Source organism: Apis mellifera, linkage group LG11, assembly GCF_003254395.2.
Source record: "Apis mellifera strain DH4 linkage group LG11, Amel_HAv3.1, whole genome shotgun sequence".
NCBI classification, from domain to species: domain Eukaryota; kingdom Metazoa; phylum Arthropoda; class Insecta; order Hymenoptera; family Apidae; genus Apis; species Apis mellifera.
The window spans coordinates 13,478,613-13,502,256 of record NC_037648.1 but is presented as its reverse complement, the minus strand read 5'-3'; the positions used below and the strand labels follow the sequence as shown (position 1 = coordinate 13,502,256).

General features: G+C 36.9%; 1 protein-coding gene and 1 long non-coding RNA gene across 5 annotated transcripts; one reads left to right on the top strand and one right to left on the bottom strand.

Annotated features, from left to right (window-relative positions):
* Window positions 1-940: 940 nt before the first annotated feature.
* Window positions 941-21,689, bottom strand: LOC551735 (fibrosin-1-like protein). 4 transcript variants are annotated; one of them, XM_006566457.2, is made up of 16 exons: window positions 19,718-21,689; window positions 5,894-6,079; window positions 5,695-5,808; window positions 5,465-5,500; window positions 5,348-5,374; window positions 5,216-5,276; window positions 4,935-5,137; window positions 4,484-4,855; window positions 4,120-4,358; window positions 3,932-4,045; window positions 3,601-3,821; window positions 3,257-3,483; window positions 3,008-3,172; window positions 2,647-2,926; window positions 2,398-2,539; window positions 941-2,322 (listed from the first exon to the last, which is right to left on the bottom strand). In XM_006566457.2, the coding sequence occupies exons 1-16, from the start codon at window positions 20,102-20,104 to the stop codon at window positions 1,308-1,310; spliced, it is 3,789 nt and encodes a 1,262-aa protein (XP_006566520.1). In that variant the 5' UTR covers window positions 20,105-21,689; the 3' UTR covers window positions 941-1,307. The 4 variants fall into 4 exon arrangements, with proteins under 4 accessions (XP_006566520.1, XP_624126.3, XP_006566522.1 ...); XM_624123.5 differs by having other exon boundaries at window positions 3,257-3,465; XM_006566459.2 differs by having other exon boundaries at window positions 3,257-3,411.
* LOC102655660 lies at window positions 6,408-7,428 on the top strand. The gene is made up of 2 exons (XR_003305677.1): window positions 6,408-7,294; window positions 7,382-7,428. It is a non-coding gene; the product is annotated as an uncharacterized LOC102655660 (long non-coding RNA).
* Window positions 21,690-23,644: the final 1,955 nt, after the last annotated feature.

Here is a 23,644-nt window from a genome sequence, read left to right as displayed (position 1 = left end):
TCCATGGCACGAATATTTTATTTTTTTTTCTTTTCTTTTCAAGAGAGATCTCAAATTAGTTCTCTCCAACATAACGACGTATATGGCTGATAAATTGAGAGGACGATGAAACAAGGATACAAAACATTTTTTTTTTTTCAATTTCGATAGGTACAAAATCAGAAATTGCAATCTTTACATAATATTAATTTTTGATTTAAGCACTTTGGCACGGACAAACTGCTTTTATATTTGTTCCTTTATAATTTCTCAACAAATAAGAATTTTTTTGTTTTATTTTATTAAAAAATGTATTGCAGTAAACAAATCCCTGCTTTATAATTCATAAATTTATAATTCATAAAAAAAATTGATTTATAATTTATATCTATTAGTTTTTTTACAAATATGATAAAAAACAATTGCAATTTTTTTTTAAATAATCTTACATTTTATATCACAGGAAAGCACCAGAGTGCAATTCTAATTTGCGTGCAAAAAAAAAAAAAAAAAAAAGGGAAAAGCAAGCTTGTGCTGCCAAAAGCCAAAAATACCTGTTCTTTTGCCCTCTCGGTATGTCATTTTACTAATATTCCTACAAATTAATCTCTATAAAGAAAAGGAAACACGTTAGTTTTTCTCATATCATATCGATTAAATTAGGGCAACTTATTTTATGGTCATATTCGTACGTCAGTAATAGAGATTCGTTTATACGCAATAAATAAATAATTAAATAATTTTTGAGTAATGGTAGAGATCCGTTTAAGTTTGCTCTTAACTTGGATTTCTTTTTTTTATGTAGCGTCGTCTCGCATTCTACAATATCTATAATATTACACACGATACTTTTTTTTTAAACTGTACGCATAATTATCGTAATGATTAGTTTATATCGCTATAAACAGTTAGATCCCCGAAACTTTTAGAGAATCACATAACGTCATTATTATTTGTTTTCTTTTTTTTTTTTTTTTGTGACCACGTTATTTAAACAAATGCCTTGATTTATCTATATCGATGATTCGTCCTTTAACTTCCATCATGTAATCAGACGGAATCTTATGATCACGAAACAAGGCATTTTTTAACGATCTTATTATTAGAGCGTGTATTTGTTATTTTTAAGTGTCCTATACGTTTTTCGTTTTTTCGCACTTTTTCGATAACTATAAATATTAATAATTTATATACAATTTTTTTTAAATAACGCCTCTTCTCCATTAGCAAAATATTAGCACCGGGGCCTGGATACTTTACGCAAATGCTCAGAATGCTGACCCTTTAGTGCGTTCACTTGCAGAAGCTGAGGACGTAGGGAGGATATATCATCGAGATTGAGAAGCATCCTCCTTTTTATGTATATCCGCATGCATCAAAGCAGGCTCTAATTGTCGTGTTGGTACCCCTGGTCCAGGTCCTGCTCTATGATGCATGTGCAAATTACTCAATGGACCAGGACTTGGATCCTTACTTCTTAAAGAATTTACAGGTGGTGGTGGATATCCAGCATAAAGTTTAGCCCTTTCTTCTTCCTCTGCTCGAAATGCAGCAGCCATTAATGGATTATAACGTAATTGTTGCAAAGGATCATAACGATAATCCCTAAAAGGATCCCCAGGCCAAGGACCTCCTGGTTGACCAGTCGGTGCGGATGGAGGTGGAAAATGTTGCATTGGATGTGCACTCAAGGCAGGGAGCATACTTCGTGGCATGGAATGCGGCGCAGGCATACTATGTGGATGCCTTGCAAGGTATGAATGGGGATGAGGATGATGATATCTTGTATCAGGCAGTGGACTTGGACCAGGTCCTGTTGCTGCAGATGCTGTTCCAGGGCCAGGACCTGGTGGCCTTGGAAGCATTACCACTTCATCATCTTTACTTCGTGGTTCCTCTTTAACACGTACTTCGCCAGCATCTATAGGTGCTGATCCATTTCTTAGAGGTGACCGTTCCCGACCAACGACTACATGTTGTCGATTTTGATGAAGTAACCTTTCACGCTCCATTTCGCGTCTTTCCATTTCTCTACGTTCTTTATCTCTTCTTTCCCTTTCTCGCTCAGCAGCTTCCTGCTGTTTTCTCTTTTCTTCTTTTTCACGTTCTCGTCTCTCTCTTTCGCGTTGTTCCTCTCTTTCTCTTTCTTTTTCACGTCTTATGCGTTCTCGTTCTCGTTCACGTTCGCGTTCACGTTCACGCTCCCGCTCACGCTCGCGTTCGCGTTCTCGTTCGCGTTCTCGTTCTTCAAGTTCAGCTCGTCTGTCAATTGCAGGTGGTTCTGGTTTTAGACTCCATGACACTGCTGTGGTTGGTGGAAAGCCAGCAGAGGCTCTTTGTAACCTAAAGAAAAGAAAAAAAAAGAAAAAACAAATAATTTATACATTTTTTGTAAAAAAAAAATATTTAAAAACATACCCTCTCCATGGATCATGAACAGAACCTAATCCACCTAATGGTGGCATTTCTCTCGATGGAGGAAAACTAGAAAGACCAGGAAAATTCGGATTAGGTGCACCAAATGTTGATGGATATCTTCCAAATGGTGACATTCCTGTTCCTGAAATCATTTTTAATATATTAGAAAATGTAATTAATATAATATTAATATAATATTAATACGATCATTGTTATAGTTAATAATTTCACGATTTGATGATAAATTACCTAAATGTGATGCTGGTGTAGATAGAAAACCAACTGGATGAGGTGGAGGTGGTGCAGGATGTGCCGGTGGTATATTAGTAGGAAATGGTGGTGCCATTGGAGATGCTCCTATTCCAAGACCAGTTCCTGGACCTGCTGCATAAAGATGACCTGGTGGTCGTAGAAGTTCTGTTTTAGTATTAACGACACTTCCTGCTTTCGCTTCCGCTTGTTGTTTTTGTTGATGATGATAAATTTCCCAAGCAATGCGAACATGCATTGCATTCCACTTTCCACTTTTCTGCATTAAATACACAAATTATGCTTAATATATTGAATAATTTTTAAAAATATTTTAATTTATATTTATTATAAAAATTACCTTTGGTGCAAATGACGTTAAATGATTGGGAGGTACAAAAGGAGTTGAAGGTGGGCCAATTCCGGGATGTAAGAGACCGGTATTAAAGCCAGAATAACTAGAAAGATTTAGATTTCCACGAAAAAATGGGGATTCAACGCCTCCTAATTTCGGGATGTCCTTGAACTAAGAATATAATTATTCATAAATGCGATAATAATAAATATTACATTCGAAAGAAAAAAAAAAATTACAAAATATATTACGTACTATAGGAGGCGGAAATAAAGTAGTTGCGGCCGTTGGTGGAAGCAAAGGTGTAGTGTGTTGATGTACATGAGTGTGCTGATGTTGGTGATGGTGCATCTCTGTCCTAAGATACGGGGGTGGACCCAAATTGCCAACTCCGACTCCAACGTTTCTGTCTTGGGATGCCAAGAATCTATTGTCAAGCTCTCGCCTTAACAGGTCTGCCTGACCTGCGACATGAGTCACCCCTTGTTTCGGTTAGTGTCTCATTCGTTTCGAACTTTTATTCTACCTTCTTTTTTACTCTCTCTCTCTCTTTGTTACTCGAATCGCAAACAAAATTGAAAAATAGTTTATAAACTTACTTGTTTGAAAAAGTGACTCGGCAGAGAATGGATTAGGATTAGTCGTTGGCGGTGGTAATGAAGGCAGTGACGTATGTGGACTGGAACTAGACACAGGAGGTGGTAAGGGTGCTGCGAACATTGGCGGCGGAAACGTGTGCATGCCAAGTGGTACTGGTGGAGGAGTTGGCCTTGGAACTGATGTTGCTGTTGCTGGAGATAATTGTGAAGTTGTGCTGCTACTGTAAATTATATATGAAGATATATAATAAATATATATGAAAAAATATATATAAATATATATAAATAAAATATAAAGAAATTATTTAACAAATTAAGATTTTATTCATACCCGATCCATCCTTGTGGTTTGGTATATGCAGGTAGACTAGAATTGGCTGGAGAAGATGTGTTTGGCACACTTACAGGCGTTATGCTACCTCGACTTAGGCTACTGACATTACTGCTATAATAAGTAACATTATTATAAAACTTTTATTACAACAAACAATAAAAATATTTGTGATTACAAGATTATACCTATAACTATCTCTTTCTCGATTCGGACTATGTCCACGAGGCGAATTATTGTTTCTTCCAGTCAAACTACAAGCTACCATGTCTCTGTGAGCAATGGTATTTGCTGTAGTAACTGTATTAGTTATTGTAGATACACATGTCGTAGTGGCAGCGCTCAGAGGAGTATTATGATTTGTGGTATTATTCCCTATAGGTTGTTGTTTACTTATATTAGTACATGGGGAAGCTCTACTTCCTCTCTAAAAATGAAGATTATTAGGATTAGCATGTAATTTAACTATTACCAAAATGTTTTTATACATTTATGTGTAAAATGCAAATAAATTTTTCAACTCCATATTATGTAGTAGCATATACAACTTACCACTTCTGCCCGTGAAGAAGCAGAATGGGAGGGAGATGGAACTGCAGGCGGAAGGTATGGACTGTGATTTAAAGCAGTGTATGGTGTATAAAGAGGTGGATAAGATGGTTGGGTTTGAGGATAAGCAGCCATGGGTATCGACGGTGGATAACTAGTGGTTGTAGCTCCGTTTGATGGTGCTGCTGGGGTAACGCCTAAGCTGGCTACTGCAGGACTAGTTGTATGACTTGACGAAACAAGGGGTACATTGGGTGGATGTAGTGCAGGTATTGTAGTATGAGGTTGGGACAAAGAAGGAGGTGGCAGAGCAGGGGAAGCTGGCCGCTGTTGCGGAGCTATTGCACGTGGATTTGCTGCCAATGGACTAGTCATCTGAAAATATTTAATCGGATGTTTATTATTCGTGGTAAAATTCGTAGAAATATTAAATAGCAAATTAAATTTTACTTACAGGTGGTTGGGATATGTGAGGGGGTAGAGTAGGACTGGGAGGACTTGGCGCTGTTGGAACTGGTGCAGACGCAGGCACAGGAGGTGGTATAGGTGCCGGAGCATCCGTTGCTGGATTAGAAATTTGTCCACCCGTGTCTGGAGGTGAACCTCCTGCTCCGTTCGCTGGAGGCAAAACGTGTGGTGAAGATGATGGCAATTCGTCTAGAATATAAAAGTTGATTTCACATGAGTATTTAATAAATAAAAAAAAAAAATATTATTGGCTCAAATATTACATACATTTACGTGCAAGGGGTGGTGGGGTAGAAGATTCAAAGAGTATCGATTCAGCATCCGAGCCCTAAAATAAAAAATGATTTTTATTAAATGATTTTCTACTTTTTACTATATTATTTTTTGTGATATTATTACCTTATCGTCTTCTCCTTCACTATCACACTGTAATAAGAGAATAAAAAATAAAGTAGTTTTATGATAGTCTTGAGCAAGTTATAAATGAAACTTAAATTTTATATTTTTAATACTTACGATATAACCTTTACCCGAACTGCAATGACTGCTAGCCTATAAAATGAAAATTACACAAGGATGAGAATTGATTCAAATAATAATTTCATTCAATTATAAAAAAGAAATTCATCGCAGAATCTTATATAAAAGTATGAACTTTGATTGTATAATTGTTTTTAATACTTTTTAATACTTTTTAATATTACATATGTACAACTTACTATAAAAATAACTATATAAATACTTACATCGCTGAGGTGGTCCCTGGAACTGTCTGCGTCCTGGCAATCCCTAGGTATACCAGGGCCATGCAATTGTTCAGATGCTCTACCACTATCGTCACTTGTACCTGCATCTAGGCCCTGTGATAAAAACAAAAAATCAAATTAGATAATTTTCTATTTTTTTTTTTAAATATTAATTACACATGATTTTTAAAAAAATTACCTGGTTTATCGTAGAAGGTGTCAGTATGGAATTGTGTGTATAATGGTTGTGCTTGAAATGATTTTTGATGTGATGCTCGTTGTGTCTATTATTTTGTCCTATATCCACCTTTGGTTTCTCTTCCACTATTGATAGTAATGTATGCAATTTCTTGACATTATTTTTGCCAGCTAGCTTTATTGCACTCTGAAATTATAAAAAATTTTAAATTACATTTTTGTTTAATAAAATACATAAGAAATAAAAAAAATTTGATTTATTATATTTAAAAAAATTATTAAAAAAGTTTATTTTTTAATTTTAATTTTTAAGTTTTATTTTTGATAAAAATTTATTTATTTTTACAGATATAGAAAACATTGAAATATAATATGGAGTTTAATATAAGTTTAATGATTAAAAAAATATATTTTTAAGAATGCAAGAGTTCATTCTAAGAGAACAGGCCTTATTTACATGAAATTGAGGATGCTGTTGCAAGCAGGTATCGTGATAAACGTAATATAATTCTTACGATAGCTTTGTGCAATCGCTAACTGCACAGGCGGAAATTAAAATAATCAAATTTCATTCCTGGTGACCATTCATTGTACTTAATAAACTTGGAATATTACTGTATTCCGTTGAAATATCCGTTTATATTCAACACGTATAAAGTTTGATCAACTAGCAAATAATTATATTCAACACGTATGGTAAACACGTCACGATTTTTGCCACAGGTTTACACTTGCATATAAATAAGTTAGATAATTTATTTTTTTATCACTAGAAATATCAGCGAATCATCAAGCTCGTGTAAGAAGCATAAGATAGAAACTTCTACGCGCACAGTAGAAAAAGCCGTATGAGAACGCCTTTCCGTCGGTGCCTTTAAACCGCGATGTCAGTGCACATTTCTGAACGGGTGGCGCTCTGCCCCCTCCTCCTGGTTTTTTTCTCTCAGTTTCCCCTATGTGCACCTAAATACCGTTATCGTAATAAACGCAGATTCCGTTATTCTCGAAACAGAGGATATCTATCAGATACACGTTCGTGTTAGATCAACTTTATCCGAATTTAAGCTCTTTAAGACAGACGGGCGTTTGCAAAGATGACAGTAGGATTCACAAGCAGCACCATGTCTCGTGTGCGCGATGCAGCACACGAATAGTGGGGAGAATGAAAGAGGCAGTGAGCGAGGTACTGGTGAAGGGAGCAAAAGAGAGGGGGAGAAATCGAGTAGAAAGTGGGGGATGAAAAGAGAAGAGAGGGGAACGACGAGGAAGGTAGAGAGGAAGAGTGAGGAAGAAAGAGAAGACATTGACCGAACGAGCAGCCGCGCGACAAGGCCTCCTTTGCCGTGCTAGGCCAGCTGGAAGGAACGAAGCTTGAACCCTGACTTCTCTTTCTCAACTTAAAGTATTACTTTCCTTTTTCGATAACCGTGTATTCGCTTACTCTATTTTGCTTTCTTTCTCATTCTCTTTCTTCCTCTCTCTGGTACAGTTGGCTACCAAAGAAACGATGGGAAAAAGCCACTAGAACTCGCTGTGTAAAAAACTACCACCTAGCAAAAGCCATACTCTACCTGCGCACGTGTGCCAACTGCGAAGTGAAACCCCCTAGGACATGTACCGCGGTTAGATTACATGCTTCTTGCAGCTAAAGTGAATTAATAAATTTTTGCCTTATGAATATATTTAAAAAATAATAAGTACGTAAATGTTTTTATTTTTTAATGTATCATTAGTTAAGAAAAAAATTAATTTGTTATTATCAAATATTAAATTCTTTATCGTTTTACATACTTATCCAAAAATTTTGCAAATATTCAATATATTATTATTTATTTTGTAACAATTTTAATTAAATGATTTAATATAATTATGTTATGCCAGAAAAATTTTTCTAATAAAATTTTTTTTAAATTTTATATAAAAAATATTTAGAACTTTTAATTTTTTGATATTTCGTTTTTATTCAATAAAGAGATTGTATATTGGATTTAAATTTATATCTAACAAACTTTTAGTTTAAAAAAGATGAAGAATTATTTGCAATCTAAGAATTCCCCGACACAGGACGAGTAAAAGAAGGTCGTTCCCGGACATGCGGACGTTCCACCGGTCGGCTACTCCATGCTTTGGCTAGCCGGCTACTAAACTCGTTCGCACAACGTTGCCACATCTATTCGTTCAGTGTTGACACGATCAAACTCTAATTCAGCTACTACAGTTCGCATATATTCAATCGCAATGTTAATGTGCGAGTTCGTATGCACATGCGATTTGAATTAGTGGATTTTAAATGATCGTCTCTTCTCTATCGTATCATTTTGCTTTATATTTAAAATGACAAATAGAAAAAAACATAAAAACATATTCAAGATATTTAAGATGTTATTCAATATATATATATATATATATATATATATATATATATAAAAACATCAAAGTTCAAAATATTTTAATAGTTTGACGTAATGTTTTATTCAAAATCAATTAAATTTAAACGACACAAATTTTATTAATAGAATGTCATTATTTATTTTAATCAACATAAAAGAGAATCGTACGATTTGGAGATTGATTTTTTTTTTTTTTTTTTTTTTTTTAGATGAAAGATTTTTCTTTATTCAGATTTATATGAAATATAAATTTATCTACCGAAAAAAAAAAAATATTAAGCATTTCGATGCAAAATATTTGCGCGGGAAATACAATTTCAAATCAATCTAACGCATCAAGAGTTGGCTTTTACATATGACAACAATGTTTCTCTTTTGGCGGGCATTACTAACGCTGAGATTAAGTATTCTCCGCTCTCGTTTGTAACAAGCGGATAATAACAGTCATTCGGACATCTGTTTGACGAAAATTTCGGCTGCTTGCCAGTACCAAATTGACGTGGTGAGCGTGAAACGATGCTGGCCGTTGTCCAAAAATTATCCGAAAGTAAACATGTATCATGGCAGCATTGTTTATATTTTCCGTTACCATCTTCAAGTCTTGTTTTTCGTATAAATTTTTTTTTTAATGCCACCAGATTAATGCCATTGGAAACAATTGAAAATAAAAATGGATAATAATAATTTTCTTAAAACTATTACATTTGAGAAATGATTATTCATCATAGAAATAATGATTTCATCATATCATTAAGGAAAAACTATAAAAACGGATGAATTCATTTTTTTAATAATTAAATAAGATACGGACAAACCTGTCTATAAAAAGAATTTCTTTTCAAATTTCTTTTACGATTTAAATTTCTTCTATATAATTAATTTCAAACTTTTTGGACAGATGTATTAAAAAGTTAATATAGAATAAATATAGAATTATGATTAACTCTAAGATAAACTTATTATAAATACATTTTTTTTTTTACACGTAAGAATAAAACAAATATTAAATGTGTAAACGGAAAAAATTGTGATCAATATTTAACTGTGTTGGTATTTGATTGATTTATATTTTGTAAAAATAAAATTACAATGCAAATAAAAAAAAAGAAGGGAAGAAAAAAATTTTTCAAAGATGTATAATACGACCATCATACGATAATCATGCAAGCAAGATTATTTTCAGATATAAATTCTCGCCAATTTTCATAGCTCTTTTCCATTTGATGGACATATTCTACGTGCTTCCGTGCGTTTCAAGGTATATTCGCGTAATTCAGATGATTTGGGAATAAGTGCCGCCATTATTCCGATACTGTTTGCAACGTTTATTGTAGATAATCGTTTCCGCGTAAAAATAATTGTAGTTTAACTAGACAGAGAAAAAAGAAAAAAAAAAAATTGTCTCAATTTCCTTTTCTCGATATCATTAATAGAGGAACGATTGAAAAATTTTTCTTACGAAGCGTTTTTTTTTCATACTTTTGTTTCTTTCTTAAAATTTCATCCGATAAACTTATTACGCTTACGATCAAGATATAGGACAAACAAGTTATACGGCAAGCAACTGTGTAATCGCGTCCACTCAATCATATACTTCTCTTTCCTTTTCTGTACGAAGTATGAAATTGCAGATATTGATTACGTTTCACGTCGAGGTTTTTAATTCAATTCCAACGCGATCAACAAAACCGATTAATCCGAGACACAGCGAGGGATCTGAAAAGTAAAGCGTTTCGCCTTCCTCTCTGTGTTCAAATTATAAACGAGAAGAACTGGGTCAATTCGCCGTCGTGCAGGTGCACGACCAACCCGTGTTTCGACCATCATCGATACACATCCCTTTTGTCGTTTTCCGTATCGATTCAACGAGCGTACGCGATATAACGCAAAACTCCTTATTCAACACATCTTACTCTACTTTCTTCGTTTTAAAAAGAAAAAAAAAATGATAGCGCGAGAAAAGATAAAAAAGCAGGCACAGATGTAAAAATGAATAATTAATACTAAATATATCCCGAAAATGATATTTTGCGTTGCAGATTACAATTGGATGAACAGTACACGGGTTAACGAGCAATTTAAGCCAATTCGGAAAATTAATTTATCTAGCGTGTATCTGAAAACGAAGCAAGCTAATCGAACGAGATAAAAATGTAAATGCAAATCTTCACGCTATGCCGGTTAATGTTTTATTTAATTAAGAGCATTACCCGTTTCGCCTCGTGTCTCGTATTGACGTTGAAATCTACCAAAAAGCGATATAGACACGCAAAATACACGCGGCAAACGTAGTCGAGTATTTTCCTGTTTATTATTAAAATATTCCGCCTCGTTACGTGACGGCTGATAACGGATCGTGGTATATCCTGTAATTCAGTACGCGATAGAAATTATATTCGTCGCTAATCGAACGAATTACATATTGCCTTCGAGTGTTTCATTAATTACTTGTAAATCGAGCGACGCGAAATAGTCTGAAGCGCATCCAATGAAATTCTGTTTTATATATATATATATATATATATATATATGTATACTTTTTTTTGCCACCGTGAATTAAAATCAATTTATGCCCCGTACCGATTTTCATAATTCGATCAAAGATTCTTGTTTATCCTTCTCGATACGCATAACCATTATCGTTCGATTAAAACGAGCGAGCTTCGTAAATTAAGCGAGTTAATGGCATTCCTATCGATGAGAAATACTGGAAGAATAAAAGATTAAAAAAAAAAAAGAAAAAAAAAAAGAAGGAAGGAACATCGTCAAGTGGATAAAACTTATCGCGTGTATATATGTACGAAACGTATATAATTGTTTTTCGCACAGTGTCAAGGTAACGAAGGTTTCACCGTTGTGCGGTCATGTGCGCGAGAAAAAAAGTTGGGCGAGCGCGAGGCGACAAAAAAAGCAAGGGAAAGAGAAAAAAACTGCTATAGAGATAGAGAAAGAAGAGGAAGAAGGAGAGAAATAGGTCGCGAGTCAGTTTCGCTCGGTTGATATCTGTCCCTGTTCGGCGACCGTCTCCTCGTCGAATCGTTAAAACTATTCGCCCGTCGATTTTCACCACTGGCGAGTATATATTCGAGAGGCGAGGTAGCTCGACATTAGCGGTTCAACTTCGCTGTTGACGGATCACGTGGCTAGAATTCAGGCATCTCTGTTGGCACCGGCTGCCGAGCTGATTTATCGAGTATCGCGGCGTTGCTGATCTCACTCTCGCTACGGTTAAGAGAACTCCTTGGTAATCTGTCGAATGCCAGCCATATCTATCCAAGTCAAAATTATATATCCCCCCTGATGCAATGAATTCAGCTCATTCAACTATTATAACAAATTTCTCTCCTTCCTTTTTTTGCGTTTCTCTTTCCTTTCCCGATTTATCTATGATCACGTGACTTTTTATATGGTTATTACATTAATCAATTTACGGAATGGAATAATAATTAAACAGATATAAATCTCTCGTTTGCAAATTGATTTGAATATATATATATATAAATATATAATATGCATTTATATTTTAACGTAAGATTAATTTATTTCATTTTAAATAATTGAGAAAATTTTTAATTAGTATCTTAATGATTATTAAAGAATAGAGCTTATCGAACAATAATCTGATAAATAATGAAAAATCTTTTGGATACAAGGTAACGATTAAGTTATATAAGTAGGTAATTTTTAAATTTATTTAATTACTTTCTTATCAACGGGCAAATAAAATATCATATTCCATTTAAATCTGTTTTTTAATTCAAGATTATTTTTTCAAGGAATAACGCGCATCAGCGTGTACAATACGATCGTATTAAAAATTACTGATAATGTAAAAAAAAAAGAAATAGCAAATTACATTAACTAATTCCGTCCAAAGGATTATTAGAGCACAAAAATGGGTTGTAACTCGAAAATAAGGTCAAGTACAATAGCTCGTATACACGTATTATAATATACGTTGCATATATGTTGTATACAATACACATATATATATACATATATAGAAAGCATCCTCGAGCATCTAGGCACAGTATTTTCCTATCTCAAATACGAGAATCGTCGATTACGTATCGGGATAATCAACATATTGCTCGGTCATTATTATCATCGTACACGTGTAAACATTATTAATTCGTTATTTCCGATTACACAAGTTGATCCTCATCCTCGAGCAAAAAAAATTACGGAAAGGAGACAGAGAGAGAGAGAAAAAAATTAATTTGCTTGCATAAATTTCATCCGCTCATCACTGTAAATAATGAGATCATCACGAAATCAACGGCGACCGATGAACTTGCCCCATTGTAACCGAACACGCTCGCCGCATAAAGGCGCGTGTATATATATATATATATATGCACACCGTGTGTGTACAATTGCGCGCCCTCGTGTGAAAAGACTGTTCTTACGTAACGAGCTCGCCGAGCTCACTGACGTGACACTGACCTCACTCTAAATCCATAAGTGGCCGTTAATTATCGAGCGGCAACGATTTCAACGATTCCGGCCAACGAGGGAACGATACAGAAGGGGCGAAGAAGGGTGTGGATATACGTGTATATATATATATAGTGGGCCCCCGCTAATCAGTCCGCTCCAATATCGTAATACGTATGCGGGATACGGTCGGTTGATTCTGAACACGACGAGTTTACCCTAACGTAATTAATGTCCGCCGTACAACGCGACGCGTTACGACAAATTTGATCTGCGTCGCTATATTCACGGAAACGGAGAGACAGAGAGACGTGGAAAGAGCACGAGAGAGAGAGACAGAAAAGATTAATCGCGATTGCGTTGACCAAGTCTGTACGGTGGTTAAACGGTAAACGTTTTTAGCCGAATCAATTATAAATAAACGTCCTCCTTTTAAAAGCGTCGTGTATTTTCAGATTCCATTCAACCCATTCGCGTTCCCGTCTCTTGTGAACGAGACGCGCTCTACCCCATATAACGGTCTAGGTGAATTTACAACTAAATGATGCAGCAGACGCGCACGCACACTCGCGAAGGGAATCGCATCGTTTTGTCTCTCGCTCGCGCACGCAAGTGTGACCCGATTGTGAAGCGAGCTTTCGTGGCGCCACCGCTTGTTACACGCTGCTCAAAATAATTAATTGATCGCACGAGATTATATACATTCGGACAGATACATTATATCATCTCTCGAACATCGACGCGATTCAATACTTTTTCTATCCTCCGCTTAGGTTTAAATTAGTAACTACGAAATTATTAAATTCGTACAATACGAAAACTAATAAATTTTTTTTTTTTTTCTCTCTCTTTATCCTCGAACGTTCGATTACACTCGCTTTCGGAACTCTTAGAGGAAATACAAAGAGAGAATTCCCCGAGAATTCTCTCGAATCCCTCTCGTATTTCCCCCGTACACAGCGCCGATGGTAAATTACCACACGAGCAACGCAACGAGACAAGAACCAGTCTATATATTCGTTTCAGAAACGTATCATCATCGCGCACGGCCGAGTGGATCATTTTTCATTTATTCGCGTCGGATAATGTGTATCATTGAATATGTCACTAATTGCTCGACAGGGGGGGAAGGGGGGGGGGGGATAAACATTTTTTCTTTCTTTTTTTTCGCGGAGATAAATTAAATGATCGCGGTACAAGATACGGGACAAGATAATTAAGTATTACGGTATGGTGTTACGTATGCGATAATAATCTCGCCACATGTCGACACACTCTCTTCTTGACCTGACCCCCTCCCCCTCCCTCCATCACTCTTTCTCTCTTTCTCTCGAAGAATATAAGGACAGGATCGACGAACGACGAAGATGCCGATGGCGACTAGGCCCAGCCTCAACAACGAACAGAGAGAGAGAACATGGTCGGATAAAGAAAGAATCTGTGGTAAGGACAATCACCCGGCAGAGGTCGAACGCGCTCTCTCTCTCTCTCTCTCTCGCTCTCGCTCGCTCGCTCTCTCTCGCTCTCTCTCTCTCTCTGTGCGTCGAGAGACGACGAAAAAGACGAAAAGGATTTCCCCGCGGTGCAACGTGGAATTCGAAAAAAAAAAAGAAAAGAAAAGAAAATCGTCAAGGCATCCGTGCATTTCAAAGGGATTTTTCAAAAATCCACGTGTTTTCGTATTCATAAAAAAAAAAATAAAAAAATAAAAAAGAAACATTATGGCCAAAGTTATCTCACGGATGGATTAAATCTCTGCTATCTAATAGATGCTAATATTCTTTCTTTTTTTTTTTTTAACATTTTCCATTAATTAAGTTGAATGAGCCAAAGAGAGAGAGAGAGAGAGAGAGAGAGAGAGAGAGAGAACGAGAGAGAGAGAGAGATAGAGAGAGAGAGAGAGAGAGAGAGAGAGAGAAGAGAGAGGGGGGAGAGAGAGAGAAGAGAGAGGAGGGGAGAGAGAGAAAGGAGAGAGAGAGAGAGAGAGAGAGAGAGAGAGAGAGCGAGAGAGCGAGAGAGCGAGAGAGAACAACAATTGAAAAGATATCACGAGAAGAGGAATCTGGTCGGATGATATACCGGGGGCAAAGCGTTGGTAATAGAGCATTAAAAAGGGTCTGGTTTTTATTCCCACGGCTTTTCATAATTAGTCGCCCTCGTCGTCGTCTGCCGGCTGGAATAGCGATGCATATCTCGCTCCCCGCTAATTGTTTGACACCGAATCAACATCCTGGCGTGGCGTTTACATTTCAAATCATCTTACTCGCGGGAGCGGAGATAACAAGGTGTATCTGGTAATGCGAGCACAGAGGCTCTGATAATTCACTTTACTTGCCAGCCAACGATTTCTCACGTTTAATTATGGGGGGAGAAGGGGAGGGAGGAAATAAGAAATATCTAAGCAGGAACATATATATATATGTAGGAACAGGATGAGAAGAATTGGCTTTAAAATTGTTTTTTAATTAAACACCGAGGGAACGGGATGTATTATCGTGTGGAGAAAGCGAAGATGTGTGCGTGTGCGTGTGTGTGTGTACTTGGCTTGATGTGCAGGAGGGCAAGATTGATAAGGGAAGATCCGGCATTTCCTGCTAAGCATTGCGCGCAGCTTACAGCTGTTGTGTGCACCGTCCAGAAGCTCAGGTTGGATCGTGAACCCGTTCAAGGAACAAGAGGGACCGGTTTAAGCAGTTTACGTCCCTGGCTACTTTCTCCGTGACAATAACAATGCACTTTGTGCCTCGATAATGCAGAGAACGGACGAGCGAATAACAAGCATACCTTTTGCTTCCGATGTCTCCTTTTTATTTATTTCACCGAGATATGTCAATACGAAGTAAATATACCATACATGGATTGGATTTATTTATTCTCGAGAAAAAAAATTGTACATCTAAATACAAAACTTGTAGAAATTATTCGATTTCCGAAATATCTGTTCTGTTGCGCAGCAACATTTGTATTTCCACGTCGACGAATCGAGGTTAAAATTTTAACGTGCCGGACCTGCGAGGAAACTATATATATATCTAGGGGAATTTATCGCGTACCAACCAATAACAATGTGATCAGCTGTTAAGGGTCAAGAGTGTAATAATTCTGCAACATCGAGGCGCAATTAAAATAGAAATAGCGCGTATTCTATTACTTTCTATTTCTTACCGTATTATTATTATTATTATTTACAGTTACGATAGTTAATAAGATAAACGATAACTGTAAAAATTTTGTAGCCGTTCAAGCGGTACGTCTCACGTTTTTTTCCCCCGTTTCCCCCCCCCCCCTTATTTTCGGCCACTTTTGTTTCGGATAATTTATAACCCGTTGTTGTTGTTGTTGATACGTTTCATCAACTCGCGTCGTTAATTATTTTCGTTTTTTTTTTCCCCCTCTCTTTCCTTTTACGATTTTAATGCACCTCGGGGACAATGTTAGGACGAATGTTATTACAAAACAAGCGAATGAGTAATAAATGCGTAAACGATGAGAGCAAGGAAGCGAACGATAAATATTAATAATTAGTGTTTACAAGCAATAAAGATGCGCCACGTAATATTTCTTCGTTTCATTTTCTTTTGTTTTTCAGGTAGAAGGAAATTTGCTTGCGAGGAAGAGGGACGGGGGGGAGGGGAACAAATGTCCAGGCTATTCCAGGTCCCTTCCTCCGCATTGTACTTGGTCCAGGAATGACCGTCGTCCAAGTTTCTTTTTCAATTCCCGTCGGGCCTCTCTTTTATGCGATAACAATACGCTTAATAACGTGAAAAATAGGCTTAGATAATTCGACGATATTTTGCATGACGAATCCGTTAACAGAATACAATGTTCCATTGCCATTGTTTCTACGATTCGCATGTAATACTGGTTTAACCTCTGCCTACAATTTACCCGTTATAAAGTATAGTATATCCGAACAAATGATCGTTTTTCATATATAAAGGAGGCCAATAAAATAATAAATCACGCGCGTGTAAAGAGTCAGTTTTTCGGAAAGGTTTTCGGAAACAAAAATTTACCTTTATACCCATTTACGGATATCTGCATCTTTGTAACGGTTCTCGGCCGTATTTCATTCTTACGATAAAAGAAAAGTGTATATTTGTGCAGTGTATTTTATTCCAAGAGACACACGGTGACATTCAATTTTTCCTTTTTCTTAATATCGATTAACGCAACGATAATAAAAACATCGCTCGCTCGCTCGGTCGCCCGCTCGTTTGTTGGTAATTTAATAAATTTCATCCAGCGAAACAGGCATCGTCCGGTCGTTTGAAGGTGAAACGATTGTTGTTCTATTTCGCGACCAAAGTAATAGGAGGTTATTTACCAATACGGAAAAGAATGACACGAAAAATTCTAGTCAACTATTTTTCAAAACAATCTGCATCGCAAATGATCACCGATAGATACATCGTTTTTTTTCGCATTTGAAAATAACAATGTGTAAAACGGTTTGCAAAGGAAATATATATATATATATCACGAACCGCGATTCGTTCGGTTGGCATTGTTTTTTTTTTTTTTATCTATCTAACGAAAATTATAGCTCGTTAACGAAGAGGAGCATGTCAGCCTGCTTGATATCGCGGTGTACGGTAAAAATAACGATTAGCGGGTTACGTCCGCGATAAATCATGATAAAAGGTGCTTATAGCAGCGTGAAAGAGTTTTCGTTAGATTCGCGATGTGTACACCGTTGTCGCACCAGCGCGTTCACCAATCTTTTTTTGGCTCGCGCCAACCAGAGATAATAAATTCGATTTATATTCGCTTCGATGTACGCCGATAACGTTCTAACGTAATTAAATCGTCCCATTTCGAAATGGTTTCTTGATCGATGTTCACAAGCTTTTTCAACGGTAGTCGAACTTGTTTTCAAATCGAGTTTATGCTTCAATAATTTCAATCATAACTCCTACATTATACATTCGATTCAAAACAATCGTCTAATCGAGCGAGACGATATTTTAAATTAATTTATTATTTTATTAATTTCTTAATCGTACGAATATTTTTAAAATTGTAAATTTTTCTTATTGGATAAATCTTATCCGTGTTCGTGTTTGTTCTATATCTATACACGATAAGATTTGCAAGTGAAAAGTTTTTTTCTGAAAATCCCTCTCCTTTTTTTTTCTTTTTTTTTTTTAGAGAGATAAATCTCAGTTTGTAGAACGCTGATAATTGAGAATCGAGAGTCCTTGTACTTATTTGAACTGCATACAAAGTAGCGAGCATTGCAAGATTTCAGAAAAGCTTTGCTCAAATTAACGAGTTGGTCTAAAAAAAAAAATTGAGCGAACGTTGGATTACACGTGTAATTAAATATCTGCTATAATAAAGAAAAGAGAGAGAGGGAAAAAAATACTTCAGTATAATTTTTTTTTGTAGCGCGAAAATAATTGTATATTAATTTAAAATTAGTTTGAAATATGTATTTCCGCACCGTATATAGAAGATGTATCTCTTTCAATGTGAATGCTTGTTTCACTTTCCTCGATCGATCGGAAATACGATCCTCTAATTATTTTGCACGGCGTGCAGTTGTTTAACAAAAATTGCATCGAAGAAAGGGTTAGAAGTGTCTCACAATTGCGGATATTAAACCACAACATTGGGTTTCCTGTTACTTGCATCAAGGTTATGGTTACGTTGTAAAATTTATTTCTATATCATATCAGGAAAGAGAAGGAAACTTTTTGTCATTTCATTATTGATTTCTTGAACATTATTTTGTTCGAATTCTAAAAAAAAAAAAAAAAAAACCGAAGTCTTTTGACTTTTTTTTTCTCTTCAAAAGAAATGAATAAACTTATTTGCGTTGAAATAATAATTGTTAAAATATTAACGTTATTATTAAAGTTATTAATTTTTTTATTGGCTATTATTTAACGAATAAAATAGTTCTTATATTTGCTGTTATATGTCTATTATTTCTTTTTCAGCAGTAAAATAAGCAACGTACTGCCAGGCTAAAACATTCATAAATTAATCCCGTCGAATCAACGTAGCAAAGTTAAACGCTCAACCCTTTAATTGCACGAGTTGGCAATTCGCTCTAATTGGTTTTTATTACTCTTTTCGAGAAATATTTTTTGACCCGTCGAACAATATTGCTCTGCCTGCTAGATGGAGAGGGATAATGAAATTTTTAGGAAACTCTTCAGCTTTGATATCATGAGAAAAATCTTGTCTGTGTGTAATATTTCAATGTACGTATATGTATGCATATATATATTTTTTTTCCCCCCCGCTTTTTTCTCTTTTTTTTTTAGCGGCGTCGAAGCACGTTTTTGTGTAACCGTATTAAAAAAGGTGATCCTGCGCCTTTCGGCTATACAATACACACAGCCGGTATGGTGAAAAGAACAGTTGTTGGGCCGAGTGAAGCACGGTGAATGGAAGCTATAAAATCAAGTAAAAAGGCGCAAACGAACAAACTACAAATTGCTCTAGCGGCCAACCTCTTAAACGTCATTAATAGGTAAACAAAAATATTCGCACAATTATTTTCACAGTAAAGAAAAAAAAAAATAAGAGAATAGAAATAAAATACTTAAGGCCTTAGAAGAAGAAGAAGAAGAACGTGTAACGTTCGACGACTAACTAATATTATGAGTATCTATCGTATCTTGTATAGTATACATGTATAAAAACGTTGTTTGCCACGAGCGAGGCACAAGAGACAAAGAAAGAAAAAAGAAATAAAAACGATACTATGCGCGATGGGTCGTGGCGAGAAGGTTTGTGTTGGCCTGCACTGTGCACGTACGCACGCAAGAAACATGACGATCCGTCAACGAATAACACCGCTAGTCTATGACACAGGTGATACGTAAAGCAATAGCTATACATATGGAATAATATATATATATATGTGTATATATATACGAGTAATAAAAAAACATTTGAGTTAATAGATAATATAAATAGTTGATAAAAAAGATTCAAAGTTGAAGAAAAAGGAGAAAGAAAAAAAATTTTATTTCACTGACCTCGAGTTCTTCGTAGGTGCGGAAAGCGAGTATAGCAAAGCCGTCAATAATGTCCTCTTCGAAGGGAGGCTCCTTCTGGTTGGCAGCCGCAAGGGAAGACTTCTTACGAGGCCTCGGAGGTCGCGGTGGCCTAGGCGGTCGCGAATGGCTGTCACGAGGATGACCGGTCCTGGCAAGTCCGAGGCCAAGACCGGCAGCAGGATCTTCGTCCTCGCCGCTGTGGCTGTCCTCCTCGTCGTTCGGCCGTTGCCTTGTTTGTTGCTGTTGTTGTTGTTGCTGTTGCTGCTGCTGCTTCGCGGTGGCCAAACTCTCTCTCTGTGCCAACATACGTTGGGCTCGTTCTCGTCTCCGATTCCTCTGATTCCGTTGTTTCGCCTCGATCTCCATCTCGAGGCAGACGTCCTGTTCCCGTACGAGAGGCCGTTGTCGCGCCCCGATACGAGCTGGTCGTCACCACCTCACGATCGAGGTGCCCTCAACGATTCAGCTTCCTCGGTTCGGAAGAAGCCGTGAGAAAATTGGAGACGATCGGGGAGCAACCACGATGAACGCGAGAACGACGTAAACGATGACAAGCGTTGTATCGTGGTGTCGTCGAGCATTCTACTACGCGCGGTGGTCCTTAATGCTTCTTTATTACAAGAGAAAAAGAGAAAAACTAGGAGACAGAAGAAGAAAATGAAAGAAAGAGAAACGAGGAAAGGTATGATGGTGGAATGGAAAAACAGAGAAAACGAGAATAAGTGAAGAATAAGAGAGATAGATGGAGTAGAAGAGAAAGAGGGACTGAGGGGAACTCACAGACGGTGAAGAGAGCGCGAGTAAGAGAGCACTACACACTACCTTTGGATACACACTCTCACAAGACAGAACGTTTACCGACGGGATACACGCATTTATAACATTGGGGATTCGATTCCTCGTCTTCTTATATCCCAGGAATCGGCAAGTTCAATAGGACAGAGTTAACGAGAATTTTCGTCCGGAAAGACGTTCAAACGGTCACACGGTGTCACATCGATCGCGCTGCCAAGGAAGAGGAGAGAGTCCGGTGCGTGGCGAGGAGGCACGCGAAACACGCACGCACAGGGCGGACAGACGGAGAGCGATACACGGAGAGAAACAGAGAGACACTGGGCACAAACGGCACTATCATCGGCGAACACACTGTGCGCAATTAAACACGAATCACAGGCATTCTCGAATAGCTCCAATAGTATTCCAATGTATCGGCCATTCGAGTCGTTTCTTTTTCGCCATGATCACGATCATCATCATCATTCTTCTTCTTTTCTTTCTCCTTTTCCACCACGTCGTCGTCGACGACGTCCACCACCAGCACCAGTAACACTGCCGGCTTTCACGAGCTGTCTCGTCGTGCTCGAGCCCAAAAAATGCTCGTATCGATGATAAAGAGGCACGTATTATTGTTGCTTGACGGTGCCTCCACGAGTTGCCGTGGCTAGATGCACCCTGCGAGGGCACGAAGTACACCGATTGTTTGGAATGGCGGATCGAACGGGCACGCACGGTTGCCGCATCGTGTGGTAAAAATGGCCGCGACCTGCCCACACCGTGCTCGCGGTCTCGCACCTCTCTAACGTCGTCGTCACGGGACGATGACGCGTATCCCGCACTGCCACCGGTACATCTTCGATTCGCAGCCACGGACACGAGCTAGGGAAACCAACCAACCTAGCACACGCCCCGAATTACGCGTGGACGACGCGATCTCTCCTCTATACGCTGCTGCTGTTCTTGCTGCTTGCTAGCACGGCTATGCATTTCTGTCATTCGTCTATCTCTGTTTCTTTTCCTCACTCCCTCCTTTCCTCTTTCTCTCTTCCTCCTCTACTGCCTTCTGCACGCTCCGTCTCCCTTCTACTGCAATCACTATTTCTCTCTGAATACAACGACCGAGAACATGGCGTACCTATGCTTCAAAGACGAACATACGAACAGAGATACGCTCGATGTATTCTATTGCCTGGGGTCGTGCCTCTTACACTATTACATTTCCCTCCCTTTAGTTTCTTTGTCCTAGTTATTTTCATTTTGTCACTAGATTATAGTTCATAGCGCCACCTTTATGAATTGAAGATGATCCTTTATTTGCTAGTACGCAAAAATGCCGTCAGTGGGCAGCACATGCCACGCATTGTTGTTACTGGCGGGTAAAAGAATCGATACCGAAAATTTCGATACAGAGGACTGTAATTTATACCTGTGTTTCTTAATCTATCCAATTTTAAGAAAGCGGAAATATATAATATATCTAATACCGTTCCTGGTAAGTACGAGATATTAAAAAAAATAATGATTAATAATTTCTAGTTTTCTTTAAAAATTAAATGGCGATATAATCTTGAAATACAAGTTTGTAACACGAAGAAATTAGAACGTCCATTACCGATTTTCGACTATCGATACTTTCACTGCCAATGGATAATTGCATTAGCAAGAAAAATTAGTTTGCTTGTATTATTTTTTCGATTTTTACCAATCTCTTGATATTATATATATATATTTAAAATAAATCTAACAAATAGACAATTCAATTAACCAATAATTCTACAACTTTTTTCTTTCATAATTTCTTAATCGTTGAATATAATTTTTATTCTGCAATTGTACAAGTCTCTCGTAAGCCTCTTTCAAAACAAAAAAAAAAAAAAAATAATAGAAATTATCTTCGTGATGAAATGAATTGGATGGATACATTAGACCGCACCTGTAAAGGCGCGCCTCTTTTGAACCAGTTCATGGGACCAATTACGCCCGCTGAGCAAACTCGTCCTATCGTTGGTGATTTTGTTCAACCGTTTTTGGCGATGGCCACGTTTCCAAATCCATATAGGTAATCTTGTCCCGACTCGCAGCCAACGTGGGCCGTTTTCTTGCTCACCTACATACATAAAACATACATGCGCCTCATTGTATACAACTCGTCCTCCCGGAAGAATAATATTCGAGATCGGATTTTCATACTGTCATACTGCTTTTGTTTCAGATTTCTCAAGTCAACGATTTATTCATCCAAAGTCAACATATCGTGTTTATATATATATATGGCTGTTATATATGTTCGATTAATTACTCGTACCAAGAATTATTTGCCGTTCCACCATCTATATTCTCCTCCTCAATTTCTGTTATTGACATTGGCATGATTGCTCGATTGTAATATTATAGATCAATGCTTTTCTCCAAGGATTGCGAGCTGTATATAGAGAACGAGATTAACGTCAAGGAAAACCAGGATAATGAAATTACGGATGGAGGGAAGGCACACTCTAAGAAACTCTACAAGATCATTCATCACTTCTAAGATTTCCTTGGAAACAACAACAATGATATTCATGTTGTAAAGTATAAGTATATCTTAATTGATCTTTATTTTTTGTTAATTAATTTTAATAAGACTCTTTGTAAATTTTAAATCTTTATCTCTGTGTGATCTGCGATGAACGAATCCATCATCATTCTAAACAACTCATTAATCACAGAAATACAAGCTTATAAATTACTCTATAATTAGATATAAAAATGGGTATAATATTTTATGCTGTTTTTATTGCTTATTTTTTTTTTCTTTTTTTCCTTTTTCTTTTTTTTTTTTTTTTGTTATTCCTTCCACATCTTACGTAAGTGGAATGTAAAATTCTCTAACCACCAGTAGTATTGTTGTTGAACTACGCAGTGGTGCCAATAGTGCCTATTACAAGTTTCACTGTTGAATGTAAACAGAGCGCATCGATGCGATATTGAGACATAAAGTAACGATCAGCAGCAACAACAATTATGATATAATAATTATCTCGTGATTGTTCTGCAATGATGAAAGTTATCCAATTCTTCGAAGAAGAATTAATTAATATTTCTCAAACATATGTAATTTTCTTTTTTTTTTTTTTTTAAGCAACCTTT

Excerpts from the sequence above, each read along its gene's own strand:
- LOC551735 (XM_006566457.2), bottom strand. The coding sequence starts at position 20,104 with ATGGAGATCGAGGCGAAACAACGGAATCAGAGGAATCGGAGACGAGAA. Across the intron at positions 6,080-19,717 it reads GCACCTACGAAGAACTCGAG|AGTGCAATAAAGCTAGCTGG; the intron begins GTCAGTGAAATA and ends TTATAATTTCAG. Across the intron at positions 5,375-5,464 it reads GTTCGGGTAAAGGTTATATC|TGTGATAGTGAAGGAGAAGA; the intron begins GTAAGTATTAAA and ends CTCTTATTACAG.